Source organism: Sesamum indicum, linkage group LG6 (assembly GCF_026168435.1).
Source record: "Sesamum indicum cultivar Baizhima isolate 11 linkage group LG6, ASM2616843v1, whole genome shotgun sequence".
In the NCBI taxonomy this organism is placed as follows: domain Eukaryota; kingdom Viridiplantae; phylum Streptophyta; class Magnoliopsida; order Lamiales; family Pedaliaceae; genus Sesamum; species Sesamum indicum.
Window position 1 is genome coordinate 17,708,327 of NC_142662.1, and position 16,238 is coordinate 17,724,564.

Consider the following 16,238-nt stretch of genomic DNA (forward strand, 5'->3'; position numbering starts at 1 on the left):
TCGCTGGAAGTGGGAAAACTTGGAGCCAAAAGCACTCCACCCCCTGAATAACTGAATGGATAAGTTCCAATTGGCCTGAAAAAATAAGGATTTGTCCGTCCACTTCGAAATGCAGTTGGCAATTTGATCCACAAGCGGTGAGTAGTTGGTGACTAAAAGCCGATGTGCCGCTAGTGGAATGTCAAGGCATCTGACCGGCGCCTCACCTCTCGCAAACTCTGTTCGAGCGAGAATCCCGTCAAGCTCCTCATTTCGAATGCCCGTTGTATATATGCTTAATTTGGAGGTATTTGATGGTGAGGCCAGATGCGTCTCTAAACTCTTGGAGGCATTCCATCAAGACGTGAATAGATGGAAGGTCACCACGGGAGAAAAGCATGAGATCGTCGGCAAAGAGGAGATGTGTGATTGACCAGTCGGGAGAAGTATTCCACACTAAGAAGGAAGATGGCTGGCGACATCGGTTCTCCTTACCTTAGGCCTTTCTTCCCCGGAAAAGACCATGGAGGGAGTCGTTCTAAGCCACTGAAAAGGATGAATTGCAAACGCATTCCATAATCCAAGAAATAAATAGTGGGGAGAAACCATACCCGAGAAGAACTCGGGAGATAAACATCCATGAGACCGAGTCAAACGCCTTGCGTAGGTCGACGGTGATAGTACATCGAGGTGAAATCCATTTTCTCGAGTACTGCCGCACCATTTCTTGGGCCAAGAAAATGTTGTCTGTGATATTGCAGCCTCCAACAAACGTAGTTTAGCAGCGGTCAATTAAGTGCTCCAATGCAGGCGTGAGCCGGTTCGAGATGATTTTCGTGATGGCCTTGTAGATGATATTGCAACACGAAATCAGCCGATAATCTGCAACAAAGGTGGAATGATTTGATTTGGGCACAAGGGCAATGATAGTGTGGTTGAGCTGCAGTAACATCCGCCCACTCCTAAAGAAATCCAAGACGGCCCTGCAGACTTGATCACCCACAATTTTCCATGCTTTCTTGAAAAAGTATTAGGAATATCCATTTGGGACGGGAGCCTTGTTGTCGCTAATATAGAAGATGGCTTCCTTGAATTCCAATGGCGTGACTACCCGACAAAGGTCCACGGTATGCTCAGGGGAGAGTTTGGGGCCCCATTCGAACACATCATCATCGACTGGGAGGGTGTGAGCCTCGGTGCCCAAGAGTGATGTGTAGTAATTAACGAACTCTTGGGCAATATCCTAGGCAGCAGTGATAATAGTCCCGTTCGCCCTAGTGACTGCCCCGATGGAATTCCTAGCAACGTTCCTCTTCACCATATCATGGCAGAACTTGGTGTTGCGGTCCCCCTCTTTAAGGTAGTGCATTTTGGCTTTATGGTAGAAGAAGTGCCGTTGAGCCTCGGCAAGAAAAACGGTCTTCTTCTTGAGATCTCACAAAGAGTCCCGAAGCGCTACATCTCCTGAATTGGATAGAAGCTGATTCTGGGCATCTTGTAGGGCAAGCTCAGCCTCTTTGGCCCTGGTAGAGATGTGGTTGTAATGCTGCTTGTTGAATGCTTTGAGCACGCCCTTGAGTGCTTTCAGTCTCCTAGAAAGGCTAAATTGCGGCGTTACCTCCACATTCAAATTCCATCTTTCTTCAACAGTAGCCAAGAAATCCGGGTGATCCACATATTGAAAAAGTGAAATGATTTTGGCTTAGTGGGTGTATGATCAAAGATAGAGACAATATCCGAAGAGTGGTCGAAAATGCATCCCGGTGGATTAAAATGGGTGCTGCAATGCAAACCCGCTCGAGCCATTCATTATTGTAGAGGACTCGATCAAGTTTGCATTATATGGGATTGCTTTTGTTGTTGGAATACCATGTGTAATAGTAGCCCGTAGTAGAAGCGTCAAGCAATCCAAGCGCTACGCAGCAGTCCACGAAATCCTTAAGTTCATACCAAGTCGGGGCCACTCCAAACTGCTTCTCCTCGGGAGATTTCACACAGTTGAAATCACCCATAATGAGCCATGGCATGCTCGGTGTTTGTCCCAAATCAGAAAGCTTCTCCCACATGCTTCTTCTATTAACAACAGAATAAAGACCATATGTAAATGAGATATAGAAAAAGAGTTGAGAAGACTTATTTGTAGCACGGTAGTGGATCACTTGGGGCGATATATCCTCCAGATGTAGGTCGATGATTGCAGGGTTCCAAACCACAAGGATGCGTCTGCCGGCGATGGTGTCAAAGTTATTGGTTTGGCACCATCCCAGAGATGAAGAATCTTCAGAATCGTTGATGCTGCAAGCTTTGTCTCCAAAATGCCCAAGAGGCAAAGCCAGTTATTGTTGATGAGGTGGGCTATCCCCTTGTGTTTGAGAGGCCGATTAAAGCCACTCACGTTCCAAAAATCGATCTTCATGGGGATAGGGGGGACTCCCCTCCGGCCTGGTTCTTCAATTTGCTACCCTTCGTTGCAATCTCATCGGTCTTTGTCCTCGGCATTGCATGTTGTGTGGGTGTCGGGGAATTCGGGTCAGTTGAAGAGCTCGCTGAATCTGCCGGTGAGGGAGCCTCATCTCCTTAAGTTTGAGTGGTTGCGGTGCCTTCGTAGCCGGCTGTCCCTTTTCCACCTTACCGTCCATTCAGCAGGCTTTGTCTTTATTGCCTCTGTCGGCTTAACAGATGCAGCAGTAGGGCCGCCTGCGGCAGGAACGGCTGCGATAGGAACGACCGGTAAGCCTTGGCAGGTCTCTGCAGGCACCCAAACCTGTTGCAGGCAGTGCAAAACTTGGACATGAATTCGTACACGACCAGTTGCTTTCGAGTTACATAACAAACTCCACTTGCTCAATGAGTTTTTTCAATGCATCCACCTCTACCGGGATTCTGGCATATGAAACCCATTTCATCTTCATTGTTAACGAGTCCATTGCAATGGGTGTGCCAAGTCTCGAGCCAATTTTGTCGAGGGCATTTAGATGCCAACACTCGAGGGGTAGTGATGGAAGTGTAGCCCAGACTGGCGTGAAACTAATATCATCCTCCTTGAATTCGAAGCATTCCAGCATATGCTTCAAAAGGAGGGGCCGTTCGTAGACGAAGTATGGTCCATCGACCAGAAATAAAGATAGAATCAAAGACGGAAATAAAATATATATATATATATATTTTTTGAATCCATCTTTAATTCCGTCTTAAATTTTTTGTTTTATTATCAAGTCAAAGACGGAATGCTTTTTATATTTTTAATTTTTTTTCAAAAATTCCTATTCGTCAAAAATTCAGTCAATATAAAGATTTATTGTATAATTTTAAGACGGAAAATTTTTCCGTCTTTAAATTCGTCTTTGAAAGGTTAAATTTTTTTACGGATATATTTTCGTCTTTGATTTCCGTCTCTGATAGCTTGCTCTCTTGTAGTGAAAGAGACATGATTTGGCAATAAACAGTAACTTTTGTCTCCCAAAATACATCATCAAACTACAACACTTATTTTAAATTATCTCCAAAAATAAATTCCTCTACTCACTATCTGCAACACATTAATTTTTGTTTTTTCTCTCTCTATCTTCACAAAACACTCCAAAAATGAATCCAATCATATTGTACATATGATATTAATTTAAAGTTATTTGATGTAATATTTTTCACATATAAACATCATGTGATGTTTTCCAATAAAAAAAATCAATAAAGAACGACGATATATGGCAAAGTATAAATTTTACAAAATTATAATAATAAGTTGAAAAAAAATTCGATCAAAATTATAAAAACCAACATAATTCAAATAAAAAAATATACTTTATACCTAAAATTAATAAATGTAGCTTGGCAGAGTACGTTGACAATGAAATATTGTGATGTAACAAGAATTTAGAGGTTTAAGGAGAGAGTCACTTTTTATGGAGATACGAAATATACTATGATGACTGCTGCCTTATTTACCGTTTAACAACTGCCTTCTCTCTAATCCACTCACCCCAAACACACACACACACACACACACACACACACACATATATATATACTAATATAAAAAAAAAATCTTTTTACAATCACAAATCATGATTAATGACATCGCAGCACTAATTTTTTTAAAGTAAAAATTGCCCTTCAAATAAAATAACTACTTTATTTAGTAAAATTATAAATATTAAATTACATTTTAAATACTCCAACTTTAATTTTTTTTTTTTTTTCATTTCTATTTTCAAAACTTATAACTTCCGCTATTATTTAACTTGCAACTTCTCTTTCCATAAAAATTTAAATTATTGCAAACAACCCTAACAGTAAAGAAAGTAGGAATGACAACGGGTTGGATTTCGAGTAAATTGCCCAAATCCAGGAGCCAAGATTTCCTCGAACCTGAGACCCGACCCAACCCAAACCCGTTATTTAGGACCACTTTAAAAATTTTAAAATAGTAAGACTATATACTTTTAAAAATAATACCTTGAAATATTATTGAAGGATTATTAAATTTATATATGCCTATGTTACACTTTAAAATATTAAAAACTTAAAAGATATAAGTGACTTGTGTATAATTAAAACTTAAAAGAATACAACCCAAAAAGTATTTAAATCATTATTTCATTTATTATATGTAAATATAAATAAAATATACAATTTTTTTTTCATACATAAATATATAAAAAAAATATTAACAGAAGTAGATTCGTGTGGATTAGGATCCCAGCCACCAAAATTTGATTCTGGGATATGCCTCTGAACTCGATTATGACTAAAACCCATCCCAAAGAAACGTGTTTGGATTTATGTCCGACTTAGATCTGGACCCATTGTCATCGGGTGTTTTTTTTTTAGCCCATAAAAAAAACACAGAATAATATTGAAGAGAAAAAGAAGATACAAAAGCAGTAATTAAATTCCAAAAATGTCATCCGGGAGCAATTCTCTGTCACCAATGAGGTCCAATCACCACATGCAGGGGACACAGAAAATAACAAAAAAGATGAGTTATTTTCTATTCTTGCCGATCACAATGATATAATGCGTATAAAGCCGAGTCCACAAAATGGCAATTCCCACCCCGAACCCGGACCCGGCACCCCACTTCCGCCTCCCTGTAATGCCTTCACCTGTCTCCAGGACCGTCGCCGTCGTAGGCGCTGGTGCTGCCGGCCTCTGTGCCGCCCTGGAACTTCGGCGAGAAGGGCACAAAGTGGTTGTCTACGAGAGGGAAAACCAGATAGGGGGCACGTGGGCATACACACCCGAAATAGAGACTGACCCGATAGGACTCGATCCCACTCGGAATATAGTCCAGTCCAGCCTCTATGCGTCGCTGCGCACCAACCTGCCCAGGGAAGTGATGGGCTTCCGGGTCTACCCGTTTGTGGCGAGCCGGAAACCCGGGAGGGATGGGAGGAGGTTTCCTGGTCATGGGGAGGTTTTGGAGTATTTGAGAGATTTTGCTGAAGAATTTCGGCTTCGTGAGTTGGTGAGGTTTGGGAGTGAGGTTTGGCATGTGGGGTTGGTGGAGGATCGGAAATGGATGGTGAGATCAAGGAAGAGAAGTGGGAGTGAGGGGAATAAAGATGATGAGGTGTATGATGCTGTGGTGGTGTGCAACGGGCATTATACGGAGCCCCGTGTTGCAGAAATACCCGGTAAGTGTCTTTTCTTTATTCTTTCTTGTTTTTATTTTATCAGAATGGATGATAAAGATTACAACTGAGTGTTTTCTGCAATCAGTTGCTTTTTTGTCCAATTATTTTTTGTATTAGGCCATCGTTGCAATAGTGTTCAAGTTGATTGTTTAGAAGGCGTGTGAGCATGTCTGTTCATTTAGCTGAAAAATGAGAAAATTATCAGCTTACAACAGCTTATGTTGCTAATTTTTGTGAGATGATACTGATTCTCAATTGGTCAGATTTGTAAATTTATTGGAATTTCAGTGTCTCCTCGTGTGGATATGGCTTCTTAAGCTAAAAATGTTCACTCTTATTATTTTCAATGCGGATTGTAATCAACTACTTGTAATTTACATGTTCTGTGTATAAAAATTGGTTCTTTATTGTAGTGAGGAATGAGGGTTCAAAGATATGTATTTGGTGGTATAAGAATTATATTACTCTTAAGTTATCATCTTGTTTCTGAAATGCTTCCTTGTTTCATAACTGGAAAATTCTAGTATCTCAATGCAACCTTTGATTGTGGATCTTATAAAGTGTTCTTATCACATTTAGGCATTGAAGTGTGGCCGGGAAAGCAGATTCATAGCCATAACTATCGCGTTCCTGATCCATTTCGTGATCAAGTATGTGTCAGGTGCATTATTTTCCTTCCTTAAAGCTTGCATATCCAAATCAATTTTACAGGGTAACTGCAGTGTGGATTAAAATGTTTTGTATCACTTTTTCCATTCAAGAATTTCCTGAATTGCTTGAGCATAAACTGCTAATTGACAATCCTCAAAAGTCTACAAATCTCCGTTTTCGTTTTCTGTTTTCGCTTTTGGGTATGCCACAATCTGTACATCTCAGAGTAATGCAATTTATTTTTCCACAATATGCGTAGACTACAAACTGTGCATCATGTTCAGTTGGAAGAAAAAGTGATGAAATGAAAATTGTGCTTTACTGACATTAAAACATCTAGACGATGAAACTTGTGGTACACGCCAAATGACATAAGAGTTAAAGTGAAGTGAAGTGAAGGGTGTAGTGTAGCGGCAGCTCGTTTCTGAAATTTGAGGAGAACATTCAGTTGCTGTGATATGTTAATAATTTCAGTTGTATTGTACAATCATCAAATATATGCTGCTCCAGTGTGGTTTTCAGCTTGGGTTAATTTGCAGATTGTGGTGGTAATCGGTAGTGCTGCAAGTGCTGATGATATCTCCAGAGACATTTCTAAAGTTGCCACAGAAGTCCATATTACATCTAGATCAATCGAAATTGGACGGCTGGGGAAATTGTCTGGCCATGACAATATCTGGCTCCATTCCATGGTGAAGTTGATCAAGTCACAAGGAACTGTTGAACTTTTAATGCTCTATACACATAATTAACTAGATAATAATGCTCGCATTACAATATCTGCAGATCAACAGTGTTCACGAAGATGGTAAAGTGGCATTTCAAGATGGAACTCAAGTCCGTGCCGACGTTATTCTTCACTGCACGGGGTGGGTAATGAGTAGAAGATATTCCCTATAGTTGAGTAGTGACAAACTAAATTTAAATGGAGAAAGACCTGTTCGAACAGTTTTTTCTTCCTTTTGCAGCTACAAGTATCACTTTCCTTTTCTTGAAACAAATGGCATTGTGAGTGTGGACGACAATCGAGTTGGTCCTCTTTATAAGCACATTTTCCCACCGGCATTGGCCCCATGGCTTTCTTTTATTGGCTTGCCGTGGAAGGTTTGATGATTTTTCACATAATGCACTGTTTCTTCTTGTTTTGTATTTTGACAATTTGTGCAATTGACCATCAGAACAACCTTTTGCTTAATCTGTTGTAGGTTGTGCCGTTTCCCTTGTTTGAGTTCCAGAGCAAATGGATTGCTGGAGTTTTATCTGGTCGGATTCCTCTCCCATCGAAAGAGGAAATGGTGACGGATACTGAAGCCTTTTACTCATCACTCGAAGCATCTGGAATTCCTAAGCGATATACTCATAGATTGGATGCAGATCAGGTAAATACTCACCGACCCTCTATTAGTCCAAAAAAAAAGAAAAGAAGAAAGCTTCCTTTCTGTTTTGAAGTTATAAAAGATGAAAGAATAAGTTATTTTGGCAACACCTATCTTGCCTTGTCAACTTCTTATCAGCTCCCTTTTCTAAAATTGTTCCTTGAAGCTACATTTGGATAGGAGCATTCCACGATTTGGAGAAAGGATTTGAAATGATTACACATAAAAGAATTAACACACCAACATTGTACAAAATATAGTTCAAAATGAGACTTGAAAATTTTGAAATCCTTTATAATATAGAATCATTCTAAATAAACCCGAAGTCCCTAACTTCAAAGTTCAAATCCATTAATCTAAATGTAGCTCGAGATTCTTTGTTAGTATTCATGGAGGTATTCCCTAATAATTTATTCTTTGTCCTGATTTTGCAATGAACTCTCTTCTTCCAATATGGCATGGATCGATGCTTGACCTGTGAATATATCGATCCGCCTATATTCTAATACGATCTGTAATCCTACGCAGCCTTGCAGAAGATTATTTCTGAGTTGTATGAAATCCCAATACATATAAAACAATGTCGTTTTTTCGGTATCTGCAGTTTGAGTATGACGATTGGTTGGCGGCCAAGAGTGGCTCTCCTTTGACAGAAGAATGGAGAAAGAAAATGTATTTTGCGGCTGGACGGAGGAAGAGGAGCATGCCTGAGATGTACCGTGACCATTGGGACGATGAAGATTTGATCTCACAGGCTCGCGAGGACTTTAAAACACACAGTACGGTGGGCTCCGTATAGCCACTGCCCCATAGCTTCTGATGAAAACTTTGCTGTATCTGCAACTATAACTGGTTCACCTGGGAAATTGAATAATTATTCTTGGAGATGTATTGTGATACATTTATTGAACTCTGGAATAAGAATATTTCCATTGTTTGCAGTTCTGCACTTCATTTTTTGTTAACTACAGTTGTTCCCTTAATCTTTAATCTTCATCTTGGGAAGGTGAGAAGCAGCAGCAAAAAATGAAAGGAGAAAAGCATATGCACCAGCCGGGAATCGAACCCGGGTCTGTACCGTGGCAGGGTACTATTCTACCACTAGACCACTGGTGCTTGTTGGTAATGCACTAAGAACGAAAATATAATTCTATTTAAGACCAATGGGTGACACACTCATATTAGTCTACATTTTTTGGTTTACTAGTCATTATGGCATGTCCGTCCTTACGTGTATATAATAAATAAATTTTTATACTTTAAAATATATTATACATGAGAACAAAATATATAAACAACATATCATATTTCAGAAAATAAATAATAAATAAAAATTAACTTTGGAATATTATCTACACACCAAAAATTTGGTGTTTTGGTGTCACAAACCGTCGTTTGCGAATGAAAAAAATCTTTCTTTTTTTAAATTTGTATAGACATTTAAATGGGAATAAGAATTTAAATGGGGATAGTTGAAAAATACATAAGAGATATTTTCGGTAATTTAAAAAATTAGTGTCGCGGTGTAAGTAACTGTTATTTATTAGTATGATTTTTTTTAATTAGTACAGATAGATAATCACTTTTTAAGCAATTTTAATTGTGACTAATTTCTTGCTAACTTGGCCTATGTTTGTCCCGTTCATGTACATTATTATAATGTTAGATTTTACTAAGAACTGCATTGATCATTTTGAAGAGTCTCTAAAATTACTATTGGGTGTTTGGGTCAAGTATTTTGAGCCCCAGGCTTGATTCGTTGGGGTGCGGGTTAAATTTTGAACTTTCTTAGAAAAAAAATTCGAGTATCAAAAAGCTTAAAAATCAAGTACTCAACACTTGAAAATCTAAAATCTAAGTCTGAATTTAGATGAAAAAAAAACTCGATCGGATACCCATTAAAAAAAAAAACAAAAAGTGAAAAATATTGAAATTTTGAGAGTATCATCACTCTATGACAATGATTTATTTTTTCTACTCCCACCAATCTCCTTCCATCAATTCAACCTGACGCCGACCCCTATCTGAAATCCACATACAATTCATTATTCAAAATGATTCTGATTCCAAGGGACTGTTTGCGAAAATTTTTGTTTTTAAAGAATTAATATTTATAGAAAAAGTTTGAAGTTGTAGCAGAATCAAAAGCAATGTATTTGTAGAAAAAATGAAAATAAACAAAAGTTAAATTAGATAGTGTTTGGTGAAAAATTATTTCTAAAACAAACTTAATTGATTAAAGACCGTTTTGTCCCTATGTTTGAAAAAGATACTATTTTTTTGCTTATTATTTCACTTGTTGTTTGCCAATTACAATTATTTTTCACGGAAAATAACAAATTGTATTTCAGTTAGTGTATTTTATATTTATTTTTTTAAAATTATTAATAAAATATGAATATTAAATCTAATAATGCTCCCCCATTAAGTAATATAATTTTTGATTCATACACAACAAATAAACTTGCATGATTGCAAAAAAAAAAAAGAAAATTATGTTAATTAATCAAATAATAATATGTGAACAAAATAACAAAAACAGATGATATAGCAGATAAAATTATAAAAATTTTAAAATATCAAGTATGTGAAACTGAAAACTTAATTATTGTTAAATTATTCAAATTATTTCAAAACTTCAATATCAACTTTAAATAAATAATTTTTAAAAAAATAAAAAAGGGTAAAATTCAATTAAGATTATTATAACCAGGGCAAAATAATTAAAAATAAAGTTGAATTTATATATAAAAAAAAAAATCAAAGCTAGATCTGCATTATAAACTTAATTGATGAGACTTTTCATGAGTTAAAAAGGAGTTGATGCTAAATTTGGATAGAATGACTTAAATTTGAGGAAAAAAATTGAAATGACTTGGCATCAAAAGTCTATCAATATCCCAACAAAATATAGTTCACAATAAGAGTTGAAGGAATTAAAATCCTTTTAAGGATGCATTTTGCTTGACCGATTCGAATTTAGAGAAAAAAAAACTTCAAAATGACCTCACTTGAAAAGAATTCAAAATTTATCGATATTCAATAAAATATAGTTGAAAATTAAAATTAAAGAATTTAAGATTCTCCAAACAAATTCAAATGACTTATTATTAAGAATGATTTCATACTCTTTGGTCCAAATATAACCTAAAAAAATTTATTATTAAAAAATTAAAATTCCTGACTTGAAATTAATTCAGTCCAACAGCATAGGTGCAAATTCATATAGACTTGAAAATTAGCAAAAGCCCATATCAAGAGATTTGACAAGAGCATAAGTGGAAATACAGAGAGATTTGAAGATTCATGGTTTTCATCACCCTCTTAGGAGCACAAATAAATAATCCTATGAAGTGGGAAACAAATAGCTGTAATAATTTACAAAGGTGGAGAACAAAACTAGACAAGAAAAACTCATTCTAATACATAATGCTGAGCTGCAATTTCTTCAGTTCTTGACTTGATTCTCTGCAGAGTTCCTTCAATTGCAATATCAAATGCATCTTTCTTACTCCTTAATCCCAATGAACTCCCATGCTTTCTGTACATAACTCTAGGCAGCATCTCCAATACCTTTTCCCTCTTCCTCCTGATTTCAGCCCTTGGTATGCTCATCAGAACATCCATGATCTTCACCCCCTTGAACACCACATCCTCCTTTTGTATGAACACTGAGAACTCCTCATACTTCTCCTCCGGCAGGTGCCACCCGTACTGCTTCTTCGCCGAGATTTCTTCAAAGAACACCGGTATGCAGCCCGCCAGGAACCCATCGAATGTCGACCGCCTAGTCGGGGTGTCCCCCGGCGGCTGCAGACAGAAGCTGGATTGCAGCATTGGCTTCATGAACTTGATTGGGTCATGTTCACAAATACCATTCGAGCAATCCACAAAATCGCAGAATTTCGCGTACCCGGTCCCGTTGGTGCTCATACTAGTGACATTTTCACATTCCAGCCTAATGCTTCGCCTAACATTCGGATTCGACGAAATCCCACCACCGCCGGCAAACAACATCAGTGTGGTTCTCTTGGATTTCTTCACCCTGTTCACCCAAGACTCGTAGAACGCTAGATTTGGAGGGTGGAAGGATGTTGGGTATGGGATCGCCTGCTCTTGCCAGGAATAGGCCCTGGCTTCCAATGTCAATGCGGTAATGTTGAAAAACTCAGGCAGTTCGAGAAACGAAGACCCGAAAATTGGTGGGTTGTTCGACAACGGCTGGCTGAAATCCCAAGCGGGTCGGGCCATGACCAAAAAATGGTCATGACCCAGATTCTTGTTCCATATCGAAGGGTTGTCTACATTAGTTATATATTCAAACAAATCCAACCCGTGTCGGAAGCTTGAGTTCACTTCCGGGCCGAAAAGATACTTCAGGCTGTCGAGCCCGGCGTAATACGGGACGAAAACTGCGGTCGCGAGATTCGGATCAGGGGTGAGACACGGGTACTCGAGCATGCGGCGGTGGAAAATGAGTTCGAGCATAAAGGGGTCGGTTCTGTACCAGCTGTGCGAGGAATTGTGGGTTTTCTGGCCGAGGCCATGGTTGGAGATGTAGGGGCAGAAGTTGTCGAAGAGTGGGTACTCGGAGCAGTTGGCGAGGAGGTCGAGATTGAATTGGGGCGGGAGGTGGCGGATGTGGATCCATCTGTCGGTGCAGTCCGATTCAAGATCGGTGTCCTGGGAGGATACGCCGCCGGCGAGGAGGAGTTGGAAGATAAGGAGGAGGAAAAGGAGGAATGTGGTGGTGGGTGGAGGTGGCATGGTGGTGGGGTTGAGATGAACGGCGGAGAATGAATGTGGGAAGAGAGATGAGAGGGAGTTGCGAGTTAAGGGCTGTAAATGTAACGGAATTTCCTATTCTGCTTCAGTTTTGAGCAATTCTCCTGAAATTCGCATTTCTGTATAATTATTATTTACATTTAATTGTAGTAAAAATATTTCCCTGTAATTATCTATACTATTACAGACAAAAATACAATTGATCCCATTTGATATGAGAAATTAAAAAAAATTTGCAAATTAGTCCTTATTTTTGGAATTTAAATCAAATTACTTCCCTATTTAAATCGCTGAATTGTTTTATTTTTTAAAATACAGAAAATAATTTACTAATTTTCTTTTTATAGGAAGATTTTCGTTGATTTTATATATCACAGGAGGTAAAATTACGTTTAATGTACTATTATAAAACAAAACTTTTTGTGGTACCAATTTTTTAATATTCAAATTTACCCTTTAATTTATTTATTTTTTTAAAAGAAAATTTTATTAACAATTTTATAACTGCTCCATATTTCTCACTTACCTTATCTTTTTATAATTTTTTCCTAACAATCTTTTGTATCTTTAATAAATTTATAATTATAAATTTATTTTTTCTATTTATCTCACACCATAATTCTTTTCTACAGACATGCTCTCGTTCTGGGACCTCAATTTTAGGAAAATTGAAGTTTAAAAACGAGATGATTTTTGTTCCTATTAAAATTCAATTTATTTCATATTAGTACCCATTTTACTTTTATTTAAAATCCGACCCCTTTGATGCATTAGAAACTTCATTTGTTACTTACTCTATATTAAAATTAATTCTTTTATTTTTTGAAAAGTCGGTTATAATTACATTATGAATTTTAATCATCAATAGTCAATATACGTCATTATTAATATTAAATATGTATAACTAACTAATAATTATTATTACAAACAACTAACAGCTATTATTAAATTAAAAACAATGCTTATACATTGGTGAACTCGAACCTCAACTTAATCAATTAAATTAGACCTCATATATGATACTACTATTTTATTTTATTTTTTCTCAAAGGGGTTTTACTTGTGTAACGAAGTGAGTAATTAACTCAAAAGGCAATTTGAAAACAAGAGTTATATGGGGTAGAAATAGAAAATTTAGAAAATGTTGGGGTGTAAAAGTAAAAAGCATAGTTTGTTTGGACTGAGGAAGTGTCGGTGCGATGATGTTGACTGTGTTTATTGTAACACTAACAGCTGATCCGTGTGGAGCGGCTTTAATTACAAAGGTTCTTGGGACAGTGAACGTAGGTGGTTGTTCTATCGGCGTTTTCATTGTTGACTTTTATGCCAAAGATACGATTCTCTAATAGACACACACGCTTTTCTCAGTGCTAGTGCTGTTCACATGCATCCACCTTTTCACTTGTTCTCTTGCTTCATCCATCATGCATCATTCATAACTACTCTAAATTTCTCTTTATATTCACTATTGAAAAATTGATTATTTTTATATTGCGGGTTGGTGTGGCACGTTGCTTTTGCGTATGTATAATAAATAATTTTTATTCTAAAATATATTATAAATAAAAATAAAATATATAAGTCAATATATTACATTAAACAAAAAAAAGAAATAGAATAAAACAAATCTATATGATACATATGGCTCAAAAGAGTCCAACCCAAGAAGAATAAAAGAGCCCAAAGCACTTTACAGTTCAGTAAAGTTCACACACACAATAAAAGTGAGGAGGCCCAATGTAATCATGAAAATAGCCCACAAGAAAAGGCCTGACAAAAGATGTTTGGTCCAAGGCCTACACTTAATCTCCACGCGGCACAGATGTAATTCACCAAGTATACCCCCTCAGCCAGCATGAAGGATACGGTTCCAAGAAGATCTCTCCAAAGTCTCGGACTCTTAGACGGCTGGGATTCCCTCAACAACAAAAAAGTCCTGATAGATTAACGTCTCCCCCAACTCGGATATAGGTCTTCAAAAAATAGACCTAACAGTAGATAAGAACAGATCAAGATTTATCCAAATAACTTTCACTCTCTTTATCTGGAAATTAAGGGAAACGTGAAGACTCTCATAGCAGGAAGGCACCACTCTATAAATACAAGTTTGGTTCCTCGGGCAGGAGACACCTTCTACACTCTAGAATATTGCGGTCAAATTTTACTTGCACTTTAATTTCAATCTTAACACGATTTCTCTTATGAATTTCATCATCATATCTCGATTTCATTACGATTTACTTTTTGTGTTATATTCTCTTAAATTCGATATTAACTTGAGCGTCAGAGTGCTATCGTGTTGTTTTGCAGATTTTGTTTCTCAAGTCCTTTTATTTGCTAGCCTGAGTCCAGCATCAAGTCCAAGCTTGTTAGACCCGTGCCATTTTCGCATGCATCACTATAAGTTAATATAAAATTTAGAAAATTGAATAAGTTAGGGGTATTTTCGGCTTCACAAAAATCTGGGCATCGGTGTTATTAACCTTCATTTGTGAGAGTGGATGATCTTTTTTTTATTCTAGTTATTGTGGCACACCATTTTTGCGTGTATATAATAAAATAATTTTTTACGTTTTAAAGTATATTAAAAATAAGAATAAAATACGTGAACCAATATATTATATTAACAAAGAGAAAGAAAAAAAAAATTATCAATTAATATAAACTTTGAAAAGTTGAATAAGTTAGCATTTGGCCCATGATCAAAGCCCAACAAAATTGGCCCAAAAGACCCGCGTGGCAGCCCACGCTCCACTTTGGCATCTCGTTGGCTTAGATGTCAGCACCCACTTTAAAACCACATCAGCCCCAATAAGAAATAACTCTCTGGCAACTAGGACTCTTTGACGGGTCGGACTCTTTACAGACGAGGGAGGTCCCCCCAAAGCCATAGACTTTTTGGCAGCTAGCATTTCCTAGCAGTTAGGAGTCCTCGCTGATGAAGGGTCCCGCAACTCGAAGATAAGCATTCAACTGCAAAATTAACAGAAGATAAGAATAAATTATGGATTATCCAAACGACCTTTATTCACTTTTCACGCAAATGAAGAAAACGTACATAACCCTATCGAAAGAGGGTACTTCCCCTATAAATACAGATTTACTTTTCATATTGAATGCACTTCCTGAGACCTTCTTGACACCTTTCGCACTCTTTGTACGTCCCCCTCACGTCCCTTACACTTCTCTCTTACTCTCTAAATCATCTTTCTCACTCTTTAAATATTCTCTAAGCACTCTACAAACATTATCACGTGTTCTTGTACTTTTTACCAACTTTATTCATCAATCTCGATTTTAATTATTTTATTTATTTTTTGGCTTTATTCCATCTCAAATTCAATATTAACTTGGGCGCCGGAGTGCTAACGCCTTTTTTGCAGGTCCCTCCTTCAAAATTTGCATTCGCTTTGACTCAAGCCTTGAACGATTGTTTAGATCCATTAGACCCGTACGTTTTTTGAACGCATCAACCGCCTTTGTTATTTGATAATCGATTGTTCTAGTTAATCGAACTTAAACAGACTTTAATTGAATCAAACATAAGTTGAGTTTAAGTAATTTGATAAATGTAAGTATATGTTATTATTTTTGTTCTAATAGAATCGAGCGCGAGTCGAACTAAAAAATTTACAGAACAAAATTTTTTGTTCAAGTTTGATTTGTAAAATTTAACTAATCGAGTTTAAACAAATTTTTGTAGATCGATTTTTGTCAATTCTACTAGTGAGGGAGCAGTTTAAATATATATTTCAACTGTAAATATAATTTTTTTTCCAAATTTTCTAATAATCGCTTTTAAAATTAAAAT

General features: G+C 37.0%; 2 protein-coding genes and 1 non-coding gene across 3 annotated transcripts; 1 reads left to right on the top strand and 2 right to left on the bottom strand.

Moving 5' to 3' along the window:
• Positions 1-4,889: 4,889 nt before the first annotated feature.
• On the top strand, positions 4,890-8,583 carry LOC105164289 (flavin-containing monooxygenase FMO GS-OX-like 4). The gene is made up of 7 exons (XM_011082908.3): positions 4,890-5,615; positions 6,195-6,265; positions 6,806-6,958; positions 7,053-7,135; positions 7,235-7,370; positions 7,472-7,645; positions 8,247-8,583. Exons 1-7 carry the CDS (start codon positions 5,021-5,023, stop codon positions 8,439-8,441), a joined length of 1,407 nt encoding a protein of 468 aa, XP_011081210.1. The 5' UTR covers positions 4,890-5,020; the 3' UTR covers positions 8,442-8,583.
• A 104-nt stretch (positions 8,584-8,687) lies between these two features.
• TRNAG-GCC (transfer RNA glycine (anticodon GCC)) lies at positions 8,688-8,758 on the bottom strand. Its single transcript has one exon. It is a non-coding gene; the product is annotated as a tRNA-Gly (tRNA).
• Positions 8,759-10,852: 2,094 nt separating this feature from the next.
• On the bottom strand, positions 10,853-12,511 carry LOC105164288 (Exostosin family protein). The gene has a single exon (XM_011082906.3). The coding sequence runs from the start codon at positions 12,407-12,409 to the stop codon at positions 11,057-11,059; it is 1,353 nt and encodes a 450-aa protein (XP_011081208.1). The 5' UTR covers positions 12,410-12,511; the 3' UTR covers positions 10,853-11,056.
• Positions 12,512-16,238: the final 3,727 nt, after the last annotated feature.

What these genes read in the sequence shown, in the direction of transcription:
- LOC105164288 (XM_011082906.3), bottom strand. Translation starts at nt 12,409, where the DNA reads ATGCCACCTCCACCCACCACCACATTCCTCCTTTTCCTCCTCCTTATC.
- LOC105164289 (XM_011082908.3), top strand. Translation starts at nt 5,021, where the DNA reads ATGGCAATTCCCACCCCGAACCCGGACCCGGCACCCCACTTCCGCCTC. An exon ending in CCGTGTTGCAGAAATACCCG is followed by an intron (nt 5,616 to 6,194) that starts GTAAGTGTCTTT and finishes TATCACATTTAG; the next exon opens with GCATTGAAGTGTGGCCGGGA. An exon ending in GTTATTCTTCACTGCACGGG is followed by an intron (nt 7,136 to 7,234) that starts GTGGGTAATGAG and finishes TTCCTTTTGCAG; the next exon opens with CTACAAGTATCACTTTCCTT.